The sequence below is a fragment of the Cygnus atratus genome, chromosome 20 (genome assembly GCF_013377495.2).
Source record: "Cygnus atratus isolate AKBS03 ecotype Queensland, Australia chromosome 20, CAtr_DNAZoo_HiC_assembly, whole genome shotgun sequence".
Taxonomy (NCBI): domain Eukaryota; kingdom Metazoa; phylum Chordata; class Aves; order Anseriformes; family Anatidae; genus Cygnus; species Cygnus atratus.
In genome coordinates, this window is record NC_066381.1 from 6,154,771 (window position 1) to 6,181,186 (window position 26,416).

The 26,416-nt window shown below is 39.1% G+C and overlaps 1 protein-coding gene, 1 long non-coding RNA gene and 2 other non-coding genes across 5 annotated transcripts; all 4 read right to left on the minus strand.

Annotated features, from left to right (window-relative positions):
- Nucleotides 1–5,264: 5,264 nt before the first annotated feature.
- LOC118254138 (uncharacterized) lies at nt 5,265–7,422 on the minus strand. Its single transcript, XR_004780597.2, has 5 exons — nt 7,164–7,422; nt 6,709–6,732; nt 6,195–6,273; nt 5,874–5,929; nt 5,265–5,436 (listed from the first exon to the last, which is right to left on the minus strand). It is a non-coding gene; the product is annotated as an uncharacterized LOC118254138 (long non-coding RNA).
- On the minus strand, nt 5,510–5,583 carry LOC118254228 (small nucleolar RNA SNORD65). Its single transcript, XR_004780623.1, has one exon. It is a non-coding gene; the product is annotated as a small nucleolar RNA SNORD65 (small nucleolar RNA).
- Nucleotides 6,356–6,430, minus strand: LOC118254223 (small nucleolar RNA SNORD49). The gene has a single exon (XR_004780619.1). It is a non-coding gene; the product is annotated as a small nucleolar RNA SNORD49 (small nucleolar RNA).
- Nucleotides 7,423–8,294: 872 nt separating the features above from the next.
- On the minus strand, nt 8,295–26,017 carry NCBP3 (nuclear cap binding subunit 3). Of its 2 annotated transcripts, none has more exons than XM_035559090.2 (13): nt 25,632–26,017; nt 23,944–24,009; nt 23,138–23,243; nt 22,007–22,132; nt 19,152–19,280; nt 16,798–16,871; nt 15,804–15,912; nt 14,940–15,039; nt 14,489–14,595; nt 14,080–14,365; nt 13,156–13,313; nt 11,780–11,944; nt 8,295–11,293 (listed from the first exon to the last, which is right to left on the minus strand). In XM_035559090.2, exons 1-13 carry the CDS (start codon nt 25,764–25,766, stop codon nt 11,058–11,060), a joined length of 1,797 nt encoding a protein of 598 aa, XP_035414983.1. In that variant the 5' UTR covers nt 25,767–26,017; the 3' UTR covers nt 8,295–11,057. The 2 variants fall into 2 exon arrangements, with proteins under 2 accessions (XP_035414983.1, XP_035414981.1); XM_035559088.2 differs by having other exon boundaries at nt 25,578–26,017.
- Between the last annotated feature and the right edge of the window lie 399 nt (nt 26,018–26,416).

Here is a 26,416-nt window from a genome sequence, read left to right on the forward strand (position 1 = left end):
TCTGCAAAAGGTGTTTATTCACTGCAGCTGAGCTGAAGCTCAACACTCACCAAAAGAGAGGCACCTGAGCTTTGCTGCATGAAATGCAGGCTTCAGCAAGTCCTGAAGCTGAATGCACTTGAGAGAAAGATAATGAAGGGGAGGCCGTTCTTCATGCTTTGTTTTTATTTCTCCTAGAGAAAAATAAACTGTCATTCCATCAGCTCATCACACTGTTTAATCATGCACTGTGTCACTCCCATCAAAGAAAACAAAGGCTCAGCCTTTGCTGGTCCTACACTACGAAACATCATTAACAGCCAATTAAAGTGACATTTTCACTGTACGGGGGATTCTCTGTGTGGTAATGAAAGTTGCAAATCTTATTAGAAGAAGGAAATAGCAGAAACACCATGTTTCCCCAGACAAGCACCTTCCAAGGTCTCAAAATCTTTCTCTACAGTAAATGCTCTGAAGGTGATGGCTGCACCATCTTGTGGTCTCAAACATCGGGTGGTGAAACAGGGCAGATGTTCTCCCTCTTCCTGAATTAGAGCCCAGGAGCACAAATGCTTACATTTTTCTAAATACGTTATTCTTTGCATGCACTAAATGAAATTCCACCTGTTCCCTTCTTTAAATCTTGAGCAGGGTTAGGATGAGTTCATTGTATTTGGACTAAAATTGATGTTAAGTGTAAAACTGAGACACTAAATTACACCAACTGACAAAATAAGATGCGTGTTTGTTCTACCAGACAACTAAATAATGTGTTGACCTTGTCCTTCTTTATAGGAACACACAAAATGTGACAAAGCTTTGGCTACACAAAGTCAATCAGGTGTTACAAACATTGCTGAGCTCAAGGCCTGGGTTAGGAAGGTCAAACGTCCCATGGGTATTTGGAGTAGCTCAGAGTCTGACTCTAGCATCCGAAAAACTGTAACAAAGCATTTGCTAATGCAGCAGTTGGAAGAAAACAAACCTCTAAATTTTCCTTGCATGACACTAATATCATCTTAGTCATTCCCTGCCAGAAAACTGCAATTCCTCTGACGGCGCCTTGCTTTCTCCTCCACTAATTTGAAACGACGAGGGAGAGAAGAGTTGAAAAATTAACTGCTCTTCCATCTACCTTCAAGAAATAAGGAGTGAAGTTTTACAGTTTAGGACAGTCTTCATTCTGAAATATGCAGTACATCCCTTCCTCCCTTCTAATTAAGTTGATACAGCCAGCTAGAATTGACTCAACTGGAATAGCAGCTACCAAGCCAAGAAAGAGCACATTTTAGATTGGCTTTAGTTAATAGCTGGGATATATTAATTATAGTAATTCATGGATTCGCAAGTGTTCATTTTAATGCTTATGTAGATATGATTGCTTTACAATAACTAATCAGGAAATAACGGTAATTAGCATTTATACGAAACACGAAGCTTGCAAACCACAAGCGTGCTGGAAAGGCAGCCATCTCCCAACACTTTCTCTGCCCCTGATGCTTGCTTTCCTGTCCCACGTCTTTTTTTATGCAACATTGGAAGGAACAAGGGATGAAACCAATGCACCTTCACTGGCATATGCAAACCATTTGCACCATGCACATTTAATACTTCTTTTGATTCATTCTCCCATCTTCAGCATTGTAACACCTCAGCCTATTTTTATTATTTATTTTATATTCTGCCTCCAATGGACTAGTGAGCTGCCTGTTTGTGCCTTTTAGCATAGTCAGATGACAAATTCCCTGAATAGATTACAGGTCAGCACCACCTTGTCTTGTTTAGCGTCCTGCATATAAAGGAGCCTGAGGATTTGATTCTGCTTACAATTAGGCGAGTATTCACATCACAAAGTGATCTCTGCTGTTGGCGCCCTCAGCACCATCTGAGTACAGCAGGGAAGATGTGAATGGGAACAAGAAGTCTATTACCCAGAGCAGCTACTCTCCATCAGGTCAGCAGTTACAGCTTGTAGTTTGTGGATAATAGCACCATACGTAATCATTATGTTTTCGCACAAATGAATTACTACATGACATCGGCATCTCGATTATTGCTAAGAACTGGCACTCTGCCATTCTTTGTTTCACGGCGTAAGATTTATTTTCTTGCTGCTTTAATACTATCATCTATTTTAGAATTATCTGTGGTTGTCGGCTGTTTAAGTGCCAGGGACTCCTGCCAACTTTCTCTTAAATCTTTAGAAAATCCAAAATAATTGTGTTTTAAAACCAGGATTTATTTTGTCACTTATTTCATAACACTGGAAAGCTGATGCCTTCTAAATGTAATAAAAACAGAACGATCTTATTTCCCCTCCCCTCCGTGCACTGTTAAGACAAATACTAAGGTTATTTAATGCTTCCATTTAAGATCATAGTAATTTGTTATGTTCAGGACACCTATTTTGGTCAAAAGGCACCATATTCTAATAAGAACAACACTTCTGCATTCATTCATCTTTGCAAAAAAACCAGCTTGTTAAGAGGATCCCTGCTGAGGAACTTTGTTTTTGATGAAAACAATAAACAAATACCAAAAGGAAACTCTTGAATAATTAACCATAATAGATACCACCAACTTGTAACCTCAATAAACCTGGATAAGCTGTTTCCTGTTTACTAAAGTATTCCCCAATCAACTCTTTCCCATTTTAATGAGATAATTCTGATACATACTAGCAAGAGCAATTACAAAAATAGGTTGCAGCAAAACTATCTTAAGCAAATTAAACAGCACATTGAACTGCTGAGCAAAAAAGTGCCGAGAAGTTTCTGTTAACAGGGGGTGTGTGACCACAGTACCCTCCATTATCACTAATGGTATACAGAAACCCATTTAAAACAGTCAGATTCCTTGAGCTCCTTATGAAACCTTTAAAAACATTAATTCCAATACATATCATGTCAGCTAAAAAAAAAAAAAAAAATCACCTGTCAACAAGTTCTCATACACAAGTTTTTAAAATTAAGTGAAAATAATTTTGTTTCTTAAAACAGGGAACAGAATGCAACTATTTAAAATTTTCATTTAAATAAACATTATAGCAAACTGTTCTTCATATTATTCAAGTACGCATTCAGGTAAGAAGAAACTAATTAGATCCAAACAACTTTTGCATACTTCATTACCCAGATTGAATATTTACATTAAACTCTATCACAATAATGCCCTTAGGAAGAATCCAGATTAATTTACCTGCATGGTATTAAAGTATCAGGCACTCTGTTACTTCTAGATGTTTCTCTGAAAAACACTTAACCTCTTCTGACATGATTAAAACATTTAACTCTGGCTTTACAATGACAGAAGCCTCTGAAATACCATTTCATACAATTAATTCCCTAAGCAAAGATTTACATACTGGTTCCACTGATATGAATTGGACAGCATTCTAGAGCCTTGTGTTAACAGAACTATGTTAATTTATGACTATCAAAAGTTACTTTCTTTCAACTTTCATACTTGACTGGCTATTTCAAAGAGCACAAGTGAACTATGCAGAACTGTTTCGAGGTCATTCCTAACTTCTTGCTCAATCAGTTAACGTCTGGTTAAGGAATAACAAGCAGAAATGCAAAATTCAGCTAAGGCAAAGACAAACCTTGCTCCCCGCCGATAAAATGGTATTCTAGTAACTACAGCATCCCAAGAGGCTGGCCTCTACCAAATGCACCCTTCCTATGAACTTCAGGAAAACAGGAGGTTGGGACATGCCAAGTGTATGACATACATTCCAGTTCATCCAGTTCCATGGGCAGAATACAGTGACGTGGTCCTTTCAAACCCCAAACCTGTGGCTTAACAAGACCTTACATGCCTTTTGCACAGCCATCAGACAGCACAGCTCACCTGTGACGCTGACCTGTGATGCCACATCAGCTGCAACAAGCCACAGTACCTTCTTTCTTTACCTAAGCTACAGAGAATGCAGTCACAGCTGGGGCGGTCCCTGAAGTCTCTCACCTGTCACCCAGGAGTGGAATAACATTGACACGCCCCTGTCACTGCTGCTTTTTCCCTTGTCCCACCATCCTGAAAGGAAGCAAACCCTCCGACAGTGGTTTTACGGACTACAAGTACCTGGGTACATCCATACCCTGCTTTTTATTTTATGACAATCAAGAACTGTTCACCTAAATTACTACAATAAAAATACTACTCATCACACGTGCCACCATTTTTGACTTAAAGGTGTTTTGTCAGCTGTCTTCGAGGGCTGCTTCCTGGCCACATACCCTCTGACAAAACTTCATATGGAACAAAAGTTTAATTGCTTTCAGAAGCAATATCAAGATATGTTCTACTTGGAGCTGTACAGTTAACATTACTTAGGTTGTTGTTGGCACAGTATGAGCGTGTGGTCACAATTAATTAATTAGTGATCTTTACCTTTTTCAGAAAGCACACTTTAAAGACTACACAAACGTTTTTCACTTGGTGACACCAAGTGGGCAAAATGATCAGCAACATATGCACTGATAGGCTGTCTCAGTGCACATGCTCAATCATTTTACATACGGTGAGACAGATTCCATACCTCCCCTACAAATATAAAGAGCACTGCAGTGTTTGAGCCTGCCAGTTATACTTCCATAATAAACCTCAGTGGAAGTTTCAGCCTCGGATGCAGTGTTTCTCATTCTAGCATCTCCATTTTGAATGCCCAGATTTCTCCCCAAACTTGACGCCTTCCATTAACCTACCTTCATCGTACATCATTCTAGAGTGGGCACTTATCACAAAAGCAGCCTTTTTTACTCTTACCAGCTACACCCAAGACAGCAAACAAGTTGCAGAGGATCTCTTTTCCGTTTCTCTGCATCTGGAAATTACTTTTCACATTTGGACCACAGCTAGAATGCTGGTACTACAGAAACAGACTCTGTTGTGTCCGTATTAGGCTTTCAAAAAAAGAGGCCAAAGTAAGGCATAAGCACCAAATCTGGAACAAGCTACAGAAACAGTTGTGTTTGCCCTAATTGGACCATTTGCTTTTCTTGCTGTAGAGGTATTAAGGCCTCATCTCCACGGTAATTACAGTAGCAGTATTAGTATCACTTGTTTAAACTGTTTAAAGCAAGTAAATTACCAAACACCAAATAGAACGCTTACGCAACTAAAAGCTGTTTACATTATTTGCAGTAATTACACTGCAGTGTATACATCTGCTGCTTTATCATATTATAGCTAATCACACAAGTGTGCAGTATGTTTATCAAAAACATGTCGTGTAATGGAAAGTCATTTCTGTACGCAGTCAAGTAACAAAAATAGACCCAAGATGGTTTTATGAGAATTTTAATGTGTGTAATCGTAACAGTATTACTGCTGTCTTTTCTTAAAGTCTACGGACAGAAAAAATATGCAGTGTTTACACAGACTAGTCCCCGAGCTCACATACACGTTTCCTTGGATTCCTTCTTCCTCAGACAAACATGCTTTCAGCATGAACACCTGTAATACAACAGCATGGATAAGTTAACCAAACAACACTAATTATTAATCCATTTCTTACCATAAGAGATATCATCAGAAAAACCTTTGTTCACCACCACTCAATCTGCCGGTAATTCCAGCAAATTTTGGTTTATTTCATCATATGATATCCACAAATAAATTGATACGTTTCTAACAGAATACCTTTGTTCCTTTGTCTATTCTAGTGCTGTCAGCAAAACTGTAGTACAGAAGACAGCTGCTCATATCATTTACCCTCAGTATTTTAGCTCAATAAAGCATTTTTTTTTGGTCCTAGAATTTCATTAATTGTACTTTTAGAGATAAGAATACACAGAAATATGGCCAACGACAATGTTTTCAATTACGTAACTTTTCTGAGACTGTAGCCAAAAAGCATCACAAGGAATTAAGAGCATACAGATTAAACTCACCCTAAAGAATCTCCTGCTCTTGCAGTCTCACTTCCTTTCCCAGGACTTGTGAAGGGCTGTAACATCAATTGATAGACATCAGCATACGTGGCAGCAGAGATCCAGAAGCTATACTTAAATATAAGGATTGCTGGAAATAAGTATCATAGGGCTTTATATTTTGAGGAAGAAAGGAGGGAAAGTAGATTGATTCAAGCTATGGAGAATGAACCTACAAACTTTGCTTCTCATGTTTTTGGCAACCTATAAAACCCATTTATTCTCAACTTGGATTCTAGATGGCATAAAGCTCTACAGGGTCCACTGAAATTCATCACTTACCTTCACGTTACGGCCAGCTCCACCGAGCTACCTGCTCCCAGTCCTAATCACATCATGCTTATCTGGAAATACCAGGCATCTGCAGAGCAAACAAACATTACCTGATTAGTCCTAGCAGACAGATTTCCAGAGAAATCAAACCGCGCGCACATGTAGCTGTATTTCAGACAAATAAGAAGGTTATCGTCAGTTCTCGCATCTGACGGCACTTCCTATTCAAGGGTATCATCATCAACAGCCAACAACTTTTGCATGCCACTACTTGAAGTAATTGTTTAACTGCTTGTACATTTTTCCGTTTGTCGATAAAAAGTGTTAACTGTTAGCTCAATGGGACATAAGATAGTTTTGAGCAGCTTTATTTCCGTAACTAACTTTAAACTGTAATTATTAGAGATTATTTTCAATTAACAGTCCTGTATTTAACTACTTTACATTGTTAGTAATGTAAGGAAAAGCCCGGAACTTTCTGAACAACTTGGTACAGCTTAGAAGAAAATAAACTTTAACTTACTCTTTGCTTCAAGACATCTTCCTGCTGGGGGAATAAAACAAGCATTAATACAGTGCACTTCAGCAGTAATTCCAAAAAATCATCGAAGCACATTTATTGTAACTAAAAATAATTTAAAACCACCCAAATGTTTCTCAAATAGCTTTCAGTAGCCAACGACCCCCCCCAAACAATTTTTTACTCAAGACATTTCCCTTGGGCTGGCTGCCAGAGCATTTTTGCCACAAAGGGCAGTTTTTCACATGAAATTCCACGGAACATCAACTAGAAGGTCGTAACGCTTGCTCCATCGCAAGGGTTTAGCACACCAAAGCACAAAAGCAAAAAGATTTAAAAAAAAAAAAAAAAAAAAAACGGATAAGCCGTTTGCTAAAAAGGGTAAAGTCCCCAGAAGGCCTCCGCCGCCCCGGCCGCCCCCTCCGAGGCCGCTCACCCCCCGAAGCCCCGTCACGTACCGCAGAGCAGGCCCCGAAGCCGTCCCGGCGGGGCCCTGTGTCGGTGCCCGCCTCCATGCGCTGCCTGTGGAGACGAGAGGAGCGAGGCTCCTTCTCCCCCCCCGCCGCTGCCTCCTACGGTCCGACCGAGCCCTGGAGACCACGAGGCACGGCCGCTACCACCGCTGCCGGAAGGGGGGGGGGGGGAGTAAAATGGCGGCGCCCAACGGCCCCTCATGGGCCCCACCACGACGCCGTCAGCCGCGCTGGGCGAAAGGGCGCGAACCGCCGCGGCCGCCGCTTATAAGGCTCGGGACGCACCACTCGGGGGGGGGGGGGGGGGAGGGCTGGGCCACTGCTGCCGCGGGGCGGGGGAGCCGGGGGCGGCCATTTTCTGCAGTGCGCTCTGGGGTGAACGGCCCTCATGGAAGGGGGCGGCCCTAAAACAGGCAGCGGGGGGCAAAAGCAGCCTCTGACCCCTCTTCTTACACACAGGGAGACAGGGGGATGCAGCCCTTTTGTTCAGAAAAGCTGCACTAGTGGCCTTTTGGTACTTACGTTCCAGTAAAAGGGAGTTTGCCAGTGTGATTATTGGGAATAAAACAGGTGTTCGCTGTGTTTTCACATTATAACACCACCTTGAACCGAAAATAAGTTAGTTTTTTCCCCTCTTAGCTCACCTATTCATCTTCACAGAAAAAGCCTAGCATGTTGAGGCAGCCCAGGAGGAGAGCTGCAGGCACAGAGGCTGGGTCCCTTTGTGCGATATGTTCACGTGAACCCTGCACCAAAATTCCCATTTTTGATGGCAGGAAAAGCTTTCTATGAGAAGCATTAGTGTGGTCCTATAACTAGTCACGTCAAATTCAGAAACACATTTTTCTTCCATGGTGCAGATTTGCCTGCAAAAAAAGCCCAACTTCTAATTTTTTGCAGTTTTTAAAAGCAGTAGATTCTAGTAAAATACATAGGTTGCACTTCTCAGCATCAGCACATTTATTTCTACAGCAAATCACTCGAAGGTGGAATCTTTGTGGTTCCCTGACCACAAAGAGAAGGAAGGGCACTTACAACAAAATTCTCTATGCAATCTCTCTCTAGGACAAACAGATTTGTTAACTATGTTAAGGAAGAAACGTTCACTAAAGATTCAGTGCTCATTTTTAATTATCAAAACACAGAAATTCATGTTCAGGTAACTAAGGAAGACCAAAGGTAGCATTCCTGACACCAGCAAATGCCTTTTCAAGGCTTCTCTGTACATAATCAAAAACCAAAACCAGGCAAACACTCAGTTACCAAAAGAAAAAAAAATCCTCTCTGTAGGTCGCTTCAACAGTAAACTCTATTTTTCTTGCAGCTAAACTCCTGTGGTCTCATTAACACACACAACCCCCTCCCCAAACCATAAACACAATAGACCCTAGTAACGTAGAGGCATTTCTAAGGCGTACTTACGGCTACATGGAAGACAGAACCAGTATTAATGGCTCCTCTTCCAAGAGTGCAAGCCATTGCCTACACCACTTTCCTTGCCTTCATGTGTCCATTTATTCGGATCTTTCGTATCAGCTGAAGAGACTTTCTATTCATTCCCATTCCGCCTTTCATACCAGTTAGTCCATCCTTCACCAGGCTCAAGTTATGAATTTTTACATAGAAACACAGTGGTTATCAGCAACTAACAGCAGACCACAGCCAGTTACTGAGCTTAAAAACATGCAAGGATTCACAGCAACGCAGAAGACGATCTTCATAGACCAGAAGCACGATCAGTATCTACCTTCTCCTTTCAGAAAAAGGAAAGGCCGTAATGGATTCAAAGCAGTAACACAACACAGAGGTTTACTGGCAAAAAGAGACTGGTTAAATGAATTTTATCAGGATCTTGAGAAACGGGTAAGGTAGGATTCTATTTTAAAGCTCTGGAAGGGATATTAATGAAAGCACACATTAAAGTGAGTTATTACAGTGATCAGACATTGCAGTCGTTTACTCTCCATAATACTTTTATGAACCATATTTATATATTCAATAATTAAATATAAAATCAAGGGTGACACAAAACAAGGAAACAAAGACATGAAGCCTAGTCAGTCACTAGATAACACTTCAAGTCTCTCATTTTACATGCTGCTTTCTTACCCATAAAAAAGCCAAGAAGAAAAGCTAACTGCAGATCCCTTGCTTTTGTGAAATTTCAAACCTACTCCAACTCATTTAAAAAAAAAGTGGTGGGCACAGGGAGAGAAAAAATCGTTTGCTAAAAAGCAGAAAGGGGAAGAAATATTCACAGACATTTTGGACTGATAGAACCTACGAAATATGGACAGAATCACAGAATCTCTGATGCTGGAAAGGACCTCTGGAGGTCATCTGGTCCAAGCCCCTGCTCCAGCAGGGCCACCCAGAGCACATTGCCCAGGACCACGTCCCATCAGCTTCTGAAGATCTTCAAGAAGGAGACTCCACAACCTCTCTGGGCAACTTCCAGTGCTCTGTCACCCGAACAGCACAGAAGTGCTTTCTGATGTCCAGAGGAAACCTCTCGTGTTCCAGTTTGTGCTTGCTGCCTCTTATCCTAGCACTGTGCACAACTGAAAAGATCCTGGCTCCATCTTCTTTGCATCCTCCCTTCAGGTGTTTATATACATTGAAAAGATCCCCCCCAAGCACCCTCTTCTCCTGGCTGAACAGTCACAAAGAGAATGCAAGCACTTTCAGACTGTCACAATGTAGCACTGTTTTTGTCACCTGTTCCATTCAGCTGAATCCGATGTGCTATCATCATTCCTTATTCAGAATTGACAATCAAAATTTATGCCATAGGCAACAGAAGAAAAAAACTGCAGCTGCACTCTGATCAAACATTTTACCTATCTAGAGAGGGTTTGCAGATAAAAAAGCTGAATGTAACAAGTCAACCATGTGCACATTCACATGTACTATATAATAAGAACATTCAGAAATATTGACATGGGACAGTGATCCTATAGTTTTCCTTTTCTCTTTCAGTTATATATATATGTATAGTTAAACAGCACGTAGGAAAACATCACTATAGCTTTCACCATGGCCAACAGGAGAATTCTCACAAATATAAAAATGTAAGTTTTTAAACTGTTAGATTTCTTCAAAACAATACAGCTGAAATGAGAGAAATATGACTTCTCAGTATGTAACCAAAAACAAAGCACCCTTGGGAATTTGCATGATTCTCTCCAACACCCATCTTTGCAGTCTTGAGCACTGCAATCCCTACAAGAGCAGAACACAGTATGACCAAAACAAATGAGTAGAATTCTTTGAGAGCAGTGATGCTGTATGGATTCTATACGAAACTTCACCGTACTGCAACATTTAACTTAGATTTACATTCAGTATTTTGAAGGAAGGGAACATGACATTCCCTTTATGCTTTATCCTCGCTGGCTGCCTACCCAGGAAGCATTATTGTTATTACTTTAAGAGGAAAGGTGCTGGTAAGAGCCAGAAGGGCAAGGCAATGGTGTTGGCTATGAAATGCCCTGTTCTTTGGATGAATTGTGTAAAATATTTTGTTAAAAGATTCCATGTTAAAAATATTAAGAACAAAAAGGTCTTCTTAAAAATACAGAGTATTTCTGCCTCTTCTTTTAAATTCTGAGCTCGGGGAAAAGTGTCTGGCTAGAATTAACTACAGGTTTGCTGTAATAAACATATATGACAACGCCCTACGTAACACAGGGCCAACCACAGACTCCAGACAAACATGATTGCTTTAGGTTTCTAGTGGCATATGCATCTATTTTTGTATAAAAGGAACAGAGACGTTTCTGGAACCTTCACTGCAGAGTCTTTGCCAGTGTTCAACTTTTGGACAAAGGAAATCTTGTCACGGTGCAGAGTCACAATCTTGAGGATCAAAGTGTAAAATCATGATTCAGTATCTGATCCAGAACTGCTTTCCCGGCTGATTTCAATTTGTAGAGATGGTAAATTATCCAATCGACTCTTTTTTTGTCGAGACTGTTCTTTTTCCTTAATGAGAGCACCCCAAACCCTTTGGAGCTCTGAATCCTCCTCCTCTGGAGATGTCACAGGGTTTTCAGGTTTATCTGAAGTCTTTTCTTGTGTCTTCGGAGCAGACCCTAATCGGGTCCATAAATTACCTAATTAGATGAAAAACAAGCACTTTAAAAATGACAGCAATTTACTGCATCTCTTTAAACTCCTCGTACTCCTCCCACAATGTCTGGTATGGAACTTGCTGTGCCTTGAAGCAGTGGTTGAAATTAAAGTATGAGCTTCAGTACAGTCTCATTCACTCAGTTTCCCATTTCAGAGGACGCTACACACAGGTCTGAAGTGCCATTGCTTTCACTGCACTTGTTTTACTGCCCTGTTTTGACCACAGTTCTGAAGTATTCCTCTACTCTTAACCATACCTCCAGAAAAATATTGTTATCTTACGCAGTTTAAACTGCCTGCAAACATTTAGATTTCAAAGCTCAGAACAAGCATGTACTAATTAAGTTTTTTAATTTCATTCATCTAAATATCCTTCACAATTTTTAAGCTGAAATTTCTCTTATACTCTAAAATCGAATATAATACTGCAAATACTTGCACTATTACCTTTTCCTCATAAAACTAACCTGATTTCTTCTCTCTGGTATCAGAGTAGAGGCCTTTTACATCTTGTTTGGGGATTCCTAACCGGCTGTGTACATCAGATATCGGTTCTCGACGAGGAGCAGAAGTACTACTTGGAGGCTTAACTTCTGGAGAATGGGGTCTTTTTCCCAGTCTTTGCCGCACATCTAGAGATATTTTCAGTGATTAAAATGACAAAAATCGTGTTGCATTTACCTAAGTTCTGCCAGCTAATTTTGCGTTCATTGCACACTTTGTAGAACTCGGAACTTTACAGATGTCTTTTTTTTTTTTCATCTTTTCTATAGTCTTTTCATTAAGTCTTTCATACACAGATTTCAGTCTTGGCAATGCCTGCAATAAAATTTACCCAGATTTCACTATTTTTTTCTTGGCAATACATTTGATATTTAATGTTTTCAGGTTATATTCTGTCCAAAAACGTAGCAGTAATTCCATGGCTTGCTGCATATATTTCAGCAGCTCAGCATGTATGTATCCAGCATGAGGTATGACTGTAAGATAATTGTTAGGCCTTCAATAATTCTTTTCAGATTATAGATATTTTGCTTTAGAATTCTAATACTGCTTAATATTTTGCAGAATAAAAATAAGAATATAAGAATATTAAATATACTGACACTTAATCCATGATAAGAATCTCATATCCTGAAGTTTGTCTGATTTAGCCTGATGTGCCTAGTCTTAAAAAAGGTTCAAACAAAAATATGAAGGAAAGAGGAATTACATGATTTATATGCCACCTTGTCAGAGGCATAAAATGTACATGAAACATAATATACAGTAATGTAACTTCTATATTACATTGATACAAACAAGAGTATCTTTCACCCATCAGTCAGATAATCCTCTGGATACTACGTATGTCAGAAATAGCTGAAATCACACATGCTGGAGTCAAAAAAAAAGTAAATTAAGCACAAAATTTAAAATAAATAAAAAGACAGCCAACTGAAAAATACCTTCATATTCACATTATATGTATTATTTCATGTAAGTAGCTGGTGTCTCAAGTTTGAGTTCGTACCTGACTCCCCTCGTGCTGTTTCCCATAGAGTCATACAGAATCTCTGCCTCAACAATTAAGTAAATAAAAAGGACAAAGTGGGGGAAAATAGACACAGGCAAACAAATTATATAAAAATAAATGTCACTCACTTAAACATACGTCATTTTCCCCCAAAGCAATCCCCAACTCTGTACCTTAGTGAGGAAAAATTAACTTTATAAATGCAGAAACTGCTGCTGAACAGAATTCCCTCAGGTTTTAAGTCACAGTAGAGGACAAATGTGAAATGACTATATCCATTTTAATAAACCAGTCATAATTCTGCAGAGCGTCAGAGTTTCAAATTACCTGATTTTACAGTGCTGTTTTGCTGGCGTGGCCCATTATTATGCTGACGTTTTTCTTCTAACAGTAGTCTTACATCTACAACTTTCTCCGACGATCCTTTACTGCCAATCCGGTTTTTGACATTACTGGTCGCTATGCTATCTGCTCGCATAGAATTCCTAAAAAAAAAAATAATTAAGTCCCTTAAACAAAATCAAATCTAACATAGCTCTCACATCTTCTTGTAAGTAAAATTATAGAAAACAGTACTATCAGGATTTCTCTACTGAGAAACAGGTAAGAATAATAAAAACTTTTAAGAGTATGCTTTTTGGTCAGAATCAGAAGATCAGAAGTATAACAATAATCACACGAACACCTCGGTAACCATTACAAGGCAGATATGCAGATGTCCAGCTTGTATCTCTAAGGCTGTGCCTCATGGGTTGAGATTCAGAGTAAATGAACAATTTCAGAATTGTTAAAAGACTTGACATTATAATGAACCATAGTAATATACTACTAGAGGGATGCATTTTAAGGTTATTTTAATTACCTACAATATATGTAGTTTTGGTTAATATGCCCATAATGAACAGACACTACTTTTTGTCATTATACATCCAAGGATGGTTGGCCCAGCTATGAAATGCAAGAGGTTAATTGTGCTTGCTTGCCTATATGTCCACTGATTCCACTTTGAGTTTTACATTATCATAATGCCAAATACAGAAATCTACAAAGAAAGTTGTATTTTCAATATGTTAACTGCAAAGAAAAGACCAATACAGGCTTTTCTGTATTTTGCATTTCATCTTTAAAACATCTACTACAAAATAACATTAAGATTTAAAATAGTGGCTTCAACAGTTTGTCTTTAAGCTTTGACTGCACTGTCACTGATTATATTTCAAATGACACTTTTACAGAATAGGAAACTTTTACCTAATATTTTTCAGTTGCGATTCGACCTCATCTGCATACATTGTCATTTTCATGCTCTTTTTGGGAGAGGGGGTTGATATCATTTTCAATTCAAGATCATAGTCCATTTCATCAGAATCAGATGCACTTGCACTTGATCGTCTTGCTGCACTGCGGTCTCGAGACTGTTTGAAAGGTTGCAGTTCATCACGGTATTCTACAACAACCCTGTCATCTTCATCCATATCCTGATCTTCTTCCTCCTCCTCTTCCTCCTCAATAGGTTCCTCAGGAACATTTACTAAGCCTGTAGCAAAACATATCGATTATTGTAAGCTGAAATTTATCATTCATAGATAAAAACCAATGCAGAAAAAAAATGTAAATAAATGATTCAATACAATTAAGCATCAATATTGGCATCAATTACCTGAATGACGATGTTTATAAGGAGGAGTTAAGCCAACATCATCCCCAATAAGTGTCCTCTTCTTTATGACATCCCGGTGGATTCGTCGTGAATGGTATCTTCGTTTCCTGAAACACCATAAAAAGAATGACACTGCTGTCACAGAAAAGGCACGGTGAATGAGCTGTATTCAGTCCTGGATTAAGTATGTGCAATTATCACTCACTCTAATAACAGACAAATACATTTACGTAAGAGATCTGTTCTGCATTAATGTTCTGAATATAAACATTTACTTTCACAATAAAATACTTCTCTTGCAAATTCATTATCACTTTGTAAAAAAAAATTATTCACTCTTAAGAAATATCTACAGAAACTAAAAAGAAAAAAAAAATCTACAAGTTAGAACAGTTTTGGACCATCTTGTCTGAGCACTTGAAGTGTTCCAATTCCTCTATCCTGTACTCACCAAGAATTACTAAGAATCCCCTTCATGCCTCCATAATTGGGATTGCCGTACTTCATGTAATATTGGCTTCGCCTTGCAGCTCCCAGCTCTTTTTTGTCATCTGAAAGGAAAAACATAAATTATTGGGATATTTCCCTCTTAGAATATACCTTACTATACTAGCATAAAAATAAATAACCATCCAGTCAGACACAGAGAGCGGAAGACTGAATATGTCCTACAGAACAGTATTACTTCAATTTTTTTCATGAAGGATAAAATTTTGCTGATACCTCATCTAAAATTTGTCCTAGCACCGCACAGTTTTGTGTGTGTCCAGAAACTTAATTCCATGGGGACTCTCGGTTTCTACATATCAGTTAACAGAGCATTACATGCCACTGTAACTGCTGGAGGCTCTACTTACCTTATTGCTGACCTCTCTTTCCTTTACGGATATGTCATTTTCTACATGACCCAGAAATTACATGCATTTTAATTTAACTCATAAATATAATTTAATATCTCAACTGTATTTAGCAACAATTTCCACTAATACCTCATAAACATCTCAAATGATTTTCATATTTATAAAATGTGAAATTTACCTCTGTGGAGAAGGGCATCATAAAACCTGTTCTATTGTATCAGGAAGAATGCCCTGAGCGCAAGACAAAATTTTATGTACAATAATCTTCATACAACTTGAACTACATTTAGTTCACACATTAGATGTGTATTCCATTCTAAAATGTTAACACCTAAAAATTACCATAAAAATAACAATTTTGCAAATAAAAATCAGGTATTTGAGTCATTAATTAGTCAACAAATAAAACTGCAACAAGCAATTAATTCTTCATGTTTGTTAAGCTGTTCATTTACCTTTAGTAGCAAATCTCATGAATAGCTTGTTTCCTTTAGCCAGTTTATTGGCAGGGCGAAGATCATTACGCAGGAGAGAATCCTCTTCTACCTGGGACAGGGCATCCAACTTTGGGGGCAAAAAAGGTATTTTGGACTCAAAAATAAAATTACTGTTGAATGAAAATGGATTGCTTACAGAGAAGCAATCAACTGATTATTAAGTAAGTTACTTTTCAAATTCTGTTCAGGTGAACTTTTTCTTTTTTGACAAACTACTGTGAATTTTTAAAATAACTTGCCCAAAAGATTTAAAATATTTTTATCTCTTTCTTCATAACCTTATCTCAGATTGACATTCAATAAACTTTCAAATGAAACTATATTACTGATTCAAATGTAGAAAATAAATAGCACAACTTGAACAGTGACAACTTGTTTGTTTCATATGTAAATGGTTACACTATCCGGTTATCTTGCCCTCAAACAATGACTTACAGGCTTTTTTTTCCATTTATATCTGTTCATATAAACCAAAATTCAGATTTCCATCATATGTATGAATGTTCACTGAGCCATTCCTAAAGAAAATACTAATGACATCTATTATATACATTCAACCAGTGAAGATTAAATTACTTACTCACCATCAATGTGTTTGCTGATTCCCACACATATCTATGGGCAGCCTAAATCCTTTCTTTCTCTCTATGCACTGCCTTCTATAGTGAAAGCCTATTGCTTTCCATTGCCTTCTCACAGCAAAAAAAGAGAAGCCAGTCTAGCTCTTAAATGCTGGCTGCCCTACCGGCCTTCAAAATCTATTTACAAAACACTAATACAATGCTTGTCTCACCAACAGCATACGCACACTTCCTGTCCTTTCCCCATCTAATTAACTTTGATAATTAAATTGAGAGTTACAAGCGTAAATGGTTAAAATTGTAACATTATGAAGACTTTACACAAGTTAGAGACAAACTTCCGTAATAGTATTTACCCTTCCTATACTGACCTCAACATCACTCGGATTCTCATCCTCTACCTCTCCTTCTTCTGCCTCATCATCAGAACTTTCCTCCTGTTTTCCTAAAGAGGAAAATAATTGGGAAAAAAAACTCCATTTTAGTGCTCCAGTTGCATTTGATTATTATTACCTACATTCTCTGAAATCAAACTGAAGGTGCTATCCATTCTTCTGTGAAGCCTAGAGAATAATCAAAACAGTGAACGTCTACAGAAATTTGAAGCACGTATGAATAACATAAGAATAACATTAACTAGACAGCCCCTGTACAGATAAGTGCCTGAAGCAGCACACATGGACTATAAATTTACTTATTTGAAAGCAAATGAAATTGTACTGCATTTCAAAGTATGACAGAGATCAGCAAGAGCAAGACTGCAAAAGGGCTATCAAATCCCATTTCCTTCAACCTCCTTTTAAAATGCTGCAAGTACCTGCAAGCATTCAATACTAACAATGTGAACCAGCTTGCTACTCAAAAGCTTGAATTTACTGAGATCTGGAAAAAAACCACTTGGTGACTTAATTTTGAAGTCAAATAGCTAACAGAAAAGCGCACACTTCCAGAACTACTTATACTATGAGATGTTTGCATAGATTTTTCAGCACTTACATATAAATAAATATATATTTTTTTTTATTAGCTCACAGTGAGAAAAATTGTTACTTTTTTCAGCCCTCAAAAAAAAAGTGAATATGGACAACACCTAACAATATAATTTCTTCTGCAAAGATCTCAAAGCACTTCAAAGACTCAAGACTAAAAAAAAAAACTCCTTTACATTGCAGAGTTGCTTATCTTAACCCCATCTGACAATGGGCTCAACAACTTGTAATAGAGAGCAGCACCTGTTAAAAACATCTTGACAACTGTACCCAAGCCCAAAGGAAAAATTAAGCACAATTAACCAAACTGACTCCAAAGAGAATTTAGGTAGACAAACTAGCCAAATTCAAAAATGAATTGTCATCTATTGAGGATAGCATTCACTTTTTTTTTTTTTAAATGATAAAACTTCTCACTGTAAAGACTAGCCTCCTGCTTCCCTAAACAGCCCTTAAATTCTTATCTAAAACAAAGGAATGTAACTAAGCCAGATTACTCCAATATATCTGTATGCAGCTCACACCTTAAGATGTAATTGAACAGTTTGTACTTTATCCAATATCCCGCTTTTCCAGATGAGCAGGTGAATAAGTTTACGTAGGAGGAATTTAGATGACACAATTTTTATTTTGAGATGCGCTGTAATGATGGTGTAATATGTACTTGGTAGCCAACAAGATTCATATACATGTATTTATGCTGCATTTAAATAAGACATTCACTAATCTCCAAAAACTTTGTAACAAGTCTTACTTGAAGCATTATCAACATTTTAAAGTCACATGGATGGTTGAGGAGCCACTGCATTGTAGAGAAAAGCAACAAGAAGAAAATGGAGTGAGTGAGAATTATCCACAAGTTTAACAAAGCCCTAAACCCCAAACTTTACAAAAAGGCTTTTGGCAGCACTGCAAATACAAAATAGAGAAATTGGCCACTTGCATTTTGTTAATATAGCGTGTTTAAGCAAAATCTGTGGAAGACTTAATAAATAAAACATCTCCCTTTGCTTTGTACTCTTTCGTACAGTACTTTGAACCACTGCAATTTATCACATTGTCCTAACAGCAGAACAGTCCTAAAGCAGCAAAAGCCTGATTTTCTATTTACACTTCTAAAATGAATTTGCAACCAAGGCATTCAGATTCCAGATTTATCGCAACACTTAGTTGTACGTTGGCTGCTTTGCTCTTTTGTAACTGACCTTTCAGTACGCTTCTTTCTTGAAAGTACAATGGTCAAATTTAGAGATGATATACACAGTGGTGAAGTGATACATTGGCACATCAGCGTGAATGGTACACATAAAAGATGGTGCTGTATCAAGCAAAGGAATGAACTGTGGTGTTTCAAAAACAGGATATTTTCTTAGACCTGTTTTTTTCCCCCACACTTACAATACCCATCCTTCTACTGCCTTTGCATTCACATCACACAGACGTATTTCTGTGCAACATGTACCACTATAAATATCACATCTGAATATGACCCTGCCTCTAACATGTTCAGTATCGACTGAATTACTGCTTTTGGTCTAGCTCCAACCCACCTTTTAAGAAGCAGCTTCTTCAAAAGGTTTCCAAGATGAAAGCCTTTTTTAAAGTGGCAGAATACATTTTCCTGAAACTACATGATAGAAGCTCCTTCAGTAATTTAGATTATGCAGTACCCAAGCACAAGTTTAAAGTTTCATTGATTTAACTAGATGATGTCTATATATGCATATCTCATCTACCTTTCTTGTTTTTTTCAGCTGTCTTCTCTTCATTGTTTTCTCTGCTTTTTGTTTTCTCCTGATCAGGCAAGGAACTCATATTTATTAGAGCCCGTGTTGCTGTTACTTCATCAAGCCAGACCACATTACCTATGACATACATACAGAAACATATACAAAAACAAAATGCAGTTTGTGTCAACAAGCAGTCACATACACTGCCTCACTGGAGGGAAATTACTAACAGTTCAGAAACAGTCTTATATAATGACATGACAAAAAAGCAATTAGATATATCTCTTGCAGGGGAATTCATATTCTTTAGCACACTTGGTAACCTGGGGGACATACAGCTTTCACATCATTACAAAAAGCACGACAACTGATCAAAACCAAAATCATTGGAATGCACAACCATATATATCAGACATTGCTTCCTGAGCACAGCACATTAGGATACTGAATAAGGGCCAGTGCATTTCATGAATGTGCTAGCACACAAATGTGATTAAAGCAAAAACAACAAAAACAATACAAGAAATAAGCCTTGACCTCACTTTTTTTTTTTTTTTAATTAACAGCACCTTCGACCTGACTGCAGAATTCTGTTAATCTTTCCCAAAAAAAAAAACGGAAAATAGGAGAGACTGCTCAAGCATTTCAAAGAGGTTACAGTGTGCATAGGTTAACAATGTGATTCAGTACATCTCATGTACGTGTCTTACATATCAGCAGATGCTACTAAAGTAAAACTTACAACTTATTAGGCCAATTAACAGCATTTTGTAGGTGTTGAAAATGAAAGAATGAAAAATGCTTAGAAACAAGCTGAGCAAAAGCTTTCTGCCAGGATGCATTCAGTGCAAATACAACAACAAATGTCATTTACTGCTTTACCCTTACACAAGTCAGGAAATGACAGCAATAAATGTATGCAAATATCAAGAAAACTATATACAGTTTCCCCAAATAAAAGTTTTTCTCTGAAATTACTTGAACAGTCAGGATTTACAAGGTGAACACACAGATACTAACTTCAACAATTGGCTAATAACTTTTCATTTGTGTGCCTACCTGCTCTTGACATCTCCAAATTTTCAAAGCATTTACCATTTTATGTTCACCAGTTTGAAACACAGAATGCTTTTGTACCGAGACATGTTGAGATGTAATTCAATTGGGAACATAAAAATTTGTCATGCTGTGACACAAATCTATGCTGAAAAGTCACTGCTTTTTCTGTAGATTTTCATCAAGTGTAGTTTTCGTATCAGAGCATATTTCAGCTAAGTGTAACAATGTGATATTACAGTAATCTAATAATTATTTGATTATACTAATATTATACTAATATATATATACACTAATACTATACTAATCAGCATGCTAACTCCAATACAGTATGAAATTTGATCACTAAAACAGATGTGTTTTAACTGTAAGTGGGTAAAGTATCACTCAGGTTCTGAAGCTCACATTTTTGCAGTGCAAGTTTGCTCTGGTTTCACGCTAAATTCACCCATGTTAAGAAAAAGTTAAGAAAAAGGATCACAGACTTATAAATGCAGCCTCAGATATAAATGTTAAGCTGTGCACTTGGCTAGTTCATGCATTATCACAGGTTCATCTGGTAGCTCTTTACTGCAGTTGTCTACCCAGGGCTTGTTGCATTTCAAATGTTCTGTCAGCTTGTGGCAGTGTATCAAGCTGTAACACACATGGACTTCAAAGTGAATATTTTGTAGTATACTATAACTTTTGTTTTGCACTTGTACACAATTCCTTCATGATCATTCCAGGGAAGTGCACTACTAACTGTCATGTTTCAGCCACATCTATAAATAAAACAGCTCCTACTTCTTTGTCCTATTATTTAGTTTACAGGATTTCTAGCCACAAGACATTCTTAAAGCCTTCCAGTTCCACGATTCAGTGCCCACCTGTAGCAAACAGCTCTTGTACAGTCTTCAGTATCACTAAAGAAAGAATGATTGTCAATAACTTACATCCTTCTGGTAGTCTCACTGCACGTATACTCCCTAAAAAAGCCCTTGCAATGTCAATTCACATTCCTTTTCCAATATATGTAAATCACATTCAGCTGCCACCTTCTTCCACCCACTAATTTCTCTCTGAGAATGACCTAAACAAATATGGCAACAAGCCTGCTCCTTCCCAGCCCTAAACCATACTGACTTCCCTAGCTGCATACAGTTCAGTAATCTTCTCACAGAACGTCACCCTCTGTGACACTTACAAGCAGACATGTTATTTATGTCAAAATGTAAGCAACACTTTTGACCATTTTTCCCACTTCAGGACTGGCAAGCTATTTTATCCTGTCCCTTCCTGATAATTTCAGTTTGTCAACAAAACCTTCCGCATCAGATGTTTCCTTGATTCTGTTTTCCTAAGAGCTACATGGTTTGTTCTGTCTCTGTGTACCAGTTAGCTTCACTCACTGCTCCTAATTCTGTTTATCAGACCATCATATTTTGAAGAGTACCACTTTCACTCGTAATGAACACAATTCACATCCCTCACAGGTGACTCTCCTGCCCTGCCAGTCTGGTCGCTAGCCACACTTCCAGCTACCGATGCACTTCTTTTGGTCTCCTCATACGTCAGCAATATGAGTAATGGAAAGATGTTGTGTCATTTTTAAATGGGATTTTTTTTCTTCTAAACACTCATCCAGACAGTGGGCTAGATTTTCACCACATGCTATTAATTCTTGCCTTCTAAATTTCTTTTGGCTAAGGCCAATGAAAGGGAAACGGCGACAAAGATCAGTGACTTTAAAAGCCAAAAAGACATTCGAGGTACAGCTATGATTGATATAAAAGAATAACAGACAAAAGATTCCATTTACTTACATGACGTATCATCCAGCCACTCTATATGAGCAGGAGGATATTCTTTGAAATAGGCAAAGATGTCCTGTGTACTCATTTCATCCACCCCACAAATGTAAATTGTGTCCAGTCTCACTTTAGGAATTGCTATAAAGATGAAGAGATACAAAACCGACACTCATTTCTATGGAGCAAGCTTTTACATTCATAACATATAGGCTTATAAAGCGGACATTTTAAATAAGCTAAAGGGAAACTAATAAAAGCAAAGCATGATGTACACCATTCTAAAACACAAACTTGAATTATTATTCCACAATGCAAAAGCTTAATTGAGAATTAAAAAGGGAGAAAGGTTGTTGTAACATTACAAGCACTAGTAGCTGAAGGTACTGAGTAACATCAAACTGCTTTACAACCGTTTTTTGTTTTTTTTTTTTTTTAATGCTACCAAAGTACTTCCATGAAGTACTGAAGAGACAGAATACTAATTAGGCCCGTGACCAGGACACGGTACAAGTGGAAGGGCTTTGTACACATCTGATGTTGCAGGCCACGGCTTAGCGGCCAGCTGGAAAAAAGCCTTGAGAACCAACTGGATGCCAAAAATGCCAATCTGTTTCGTGCGCATCTCCCAGCTGATCTGCTTATATTCCAACACATCCAGCTTGCTGTCTAACAGCACACATGCAATCAGTCCATCTTCACCGTGTGTGCAGCACAGGATCTGATCTCACTATGCAAGGGACACTGAGTCTTTTGCTCGTACACAAACAGTGCCCAAGGCCTTTTCCAAGAATTTAAAGATTCTTAAAGCAGCACTGGGCCAACAAACAAATCTCAGACAGGTAACACTAGGTGCCATTGCCAAACAGTAAACAAGGTACATAAAAATGTTTTCTTTTCTGGTGTTGTTAAAGCAAGGAGTAAAACAATAACTGTTAGGAAGTAGTTTAAAAAGCAATGGCATTAAAATAGTCATTACCATAGTAGTATAATATATATAGACATAGGAAAAAAATGATTTCTCTTGGTAATGATCTGGGAAAACCTCTGGGGATGCAGAAAATATTACAGTATAAATCAAGACAAGGACCTGTGAGAAAGTAAACAAAGGGATCTTTCCTTCTTGACTGCTGGATAAACTCATACCTTTCTTCATCATGTCCCGATCCAGTGCTACATTCCTTTGGGCAAGATTCACCTCAGCTCGAAAATGAAAGCGTTTTGCTCTTTGTTCCTTTTTCTCAATTGCTTCCTGTAAAATGCAAAACAATGCAGTCAAAACAGGAATCAGAGCAGCATTCCCAACAGGTTACGCTGTAGGACAAGGTATTTAAAATACAATTTACCAGACAGCAACAATCTATATTAATAATGCTATTTATTCTGAGGAGATCTGTATGTTTCATAATGCAAAAATAATTCACTGAAACATACATGTGCCACATCATACTTTTAACATAGATCCAGCAACGTAATGGGGATCAAGATGCATGGAAAACAAGCTATCCTGGACTGATGCTCAGCTTCCATGATGGAATAGTCAGATTATTTTTTTCCTCCCTAACAAATGTACAGAGGCCGTACTCAAAAAACCCATCTCTCTTTCAACAAGCACTTCCACCACCTGGAAAATTCATTTTTTTTTAAGAATACTGAAATACTGTCAGTACCTTAAGAGGAAAAAAAAAATCTCACTTATTTCAAAGAGCTCGTATTGCACTTGTTTTGCAATATTATTTTAGTATTTGCAAAATTAATTCTTACAGTTTACAAGAGATACCTGTCTGGATGCCAACCACAACTAACACAAGGAGAATCCTCTAGTTATTGAAAAATGCCAGCAATCTGAACACGAGGGTAAGCTTCTGCACCTCTCAGGAAAGAAATGAAGTCTTTCCTCCTTTCCTGTAGGATAATTAAAACACTTCAAAGAAACATAGGACAAAAATTACCTTGGATGTTACATCTATTCCAGTAATGAAACTTCCAGCTTTGTTTTCATATCTCCTACTAGTGTCCTGAAACAAAGCAAAACAGCAATGAAATCTCAATGAACACTGAAAGCAACTTACTTGCTACGCTAAAAATATCTGGCCATTTCTAAGAGAAATCCATCCTCTTCTCCTTGATCCTTACTCCAAGCTACATCCCTAGACAGACAGGTAAACAAGCATTTAACTTCACTGACATCAACGAATGTTAAAGCACATGAAATTAACCCAACTTCCTTTACTATGAGAACTCTGTCCTTTTGCAATAGCTGGTTCCTGTATCTGTGTCTGCTATGGTTTTGACTTTGTCTCAGCAATAAAGTGGAAGTCATCAAACACCTTTCCTAACTACAATTTTCATTTCAGGTAAAATTTCCTTGTAAAACATGAACAAATTTAACAGTGATGTTGTGAAGATACCTGACTCCTTAAGTTCCAAATTGCAATTTTCAGTTTCAAGAGAAGTCAGAACATCAAGCCACTGCCACAATTAAACAAGTGGTTTGTCTATTTTTTATCATTATTTCAAAACCAGCAATATGAAACATTACCATTTTGATACATGCCTACAAATTAAAAGAGTAAATATTGAGAATGAGGTGCGGAAAAAAAAAACACCTCACAAAACTCATTTCCATCAATGAGGACTGCTGAAATCACAAGACCACATTGAACAACAAAGGTCCTGGACCAGTCACCCTCCATTGTTTGCACATAGAACAATGGGACTTCTTCTTCCTGGCACCCTCAGAACCATCACCCAGTGAAGGTTTGTGGCCTGAAGAACATATCTTGTCTTGCTATTTCTAAGGGTAAACATTTTGTTTACCCTTGTGCTCCAATAGAATTATTTTGGCCAAAGGACTTTTTCTAGAAAGTAGGCCAGCCTCAGCTTAGAAATACCAAGGTGCACACAGAATCTAAAAACTTTTCTTCGTAATGCAGTCAAACTTTCTCTAAAGTTGCCACGTGTGAAGAGTTATTAAAAAGGAAAAAAAGATGACAACAGCAAAATAAGAATGTTATTTTAAAAACGGAAAAAGAAACATCACTGTCTAGGGTTGATTCATGGAGCACAAGGGAGTACAGCAGCAGGGTGCTGTTTCTTAGGCCACGTATTTGGTAAAAGCTCAGGCATGTTGGTAATCAGCTAATTAGAGATTAGTTTCTAAAACATTTTCCACACACGTTTTCAGAGCAAAAGCCTCCTTAGGAGTTTAGATCAACTCGGACCCACTTTTATGTATTAAACACAACCATAGTAAAACTTAACTAGGAACAGAAAAAATAGTCCTCAAAACCTACCTATTAGAGCCCACATTCCCAAGGCTTTCACCCTGCTCCCTCACGGCCCCCCCCTGCTCCTCGTCCAGGTGCCCCCATGGCCCTGGGACACCCTGCCGCCCCCCCCACACATCACCACAACACCCCAAACCCCTCTCCCACCCCCCCAACCCTCCCCCTTACTCTCGAGCACACCCTGCCCGCTCCCTCTCCCCACTACACCCCCAACCCCCCCCACACACACCCCACGTCGCCCCCTTTTCCCCCCACCCCCCGCCCGTGCGCCCCCCCAGGCCCCCTCCCCTACGTACCCTGCCCCCCCTCAGGAGCCGGTCCCTCCTTCGCTCCCCCTGCCCGTCCCTCACCGGGAGGAGCTCCCGGAGCGAGCGCCTCACGGGGATAGCATCCAGCTCGCCTTCTTCTACTTCCATAGGCTCGGGCTCGGGACCGCGGGGGTCCTCCGCCTTCACCGAGATCCGCAGGCCCCTCACGGCCGCCATGGCTCCGCCAGGCCCGCCCTCAGCCCGGCCACCGAGACGGGCCCGCCGCGGCACAGAGCGGCACCGCGAGCCACCACCGAGACGGCAAAACGGGGATAGAGCGCCACCCGAAGCTACCGCGGCTTCGGGGCCAACGCGCTGGGGGCCATAGAGATGAGGGGAGAGAGCGGCGCCGCCGGCCCTCCAGGGCTACGGGGAGCGGGAGGACCAGGCGGCCATTTTCTCCTCTTCCTCACGCCCCTCGCTGCCACCGGGGGAAGAGCACGGTCCAGAGCTTGCTACAGCAGGCTCCGCTTCCTATAGGGTTTTTTATAAAAATGACCTGGCTTCTTAAAAAAAGTCGGGTTTTTCCTCCTCTCTGTCCTGTGGGAGGTCCCATCGGTCTGTGCTTGGCTGGGTTGTTCCCTTGGACATGTTCTCGTTCCCTTCTGGGGGTGTTTCAGGAGAGAAGCCCTGTCTCTTCTGGCCATCCTTGCACTGTGCTAAATAAACCACACGATTTTATTGATTATTCTCATGGAATGAGTTCCGTGTTCCACTAGTCCTCATTGCTACCTGCAGTTCAGCTCTGCGCCCCTTGAACACAAGGGGCCAGAACAGTGATGGAGCTGAGGGTTTGCTCCCGCTTCGGCTGACATAGAATCACAGAA

Bases quoted from the DNA above. Each gene is read 5' to 3' on its own strand.
- NCBP3 (XM_035559088.2), bottom strand. From the start codon at position 25,766: ATGGCGGCCGTGAGGGGCCTGCGGATCTCGGTGAAGGCGGAGGACCCC. The intron at 22,133-23,137 runs GTATGAGTTTAT...TCATCTTTATAG, and splicing joins TCGGGACATGATGAAGAAAG to CAATTCCTAAAGTGAGACTG. The intron at 14,366-14,488 runs GTAATTGATGCC...GTTTTGCTACAG, and splicing joins TTATAAACATCGTCATTCAG to GCTTAGTAAATGTTCCTGAG.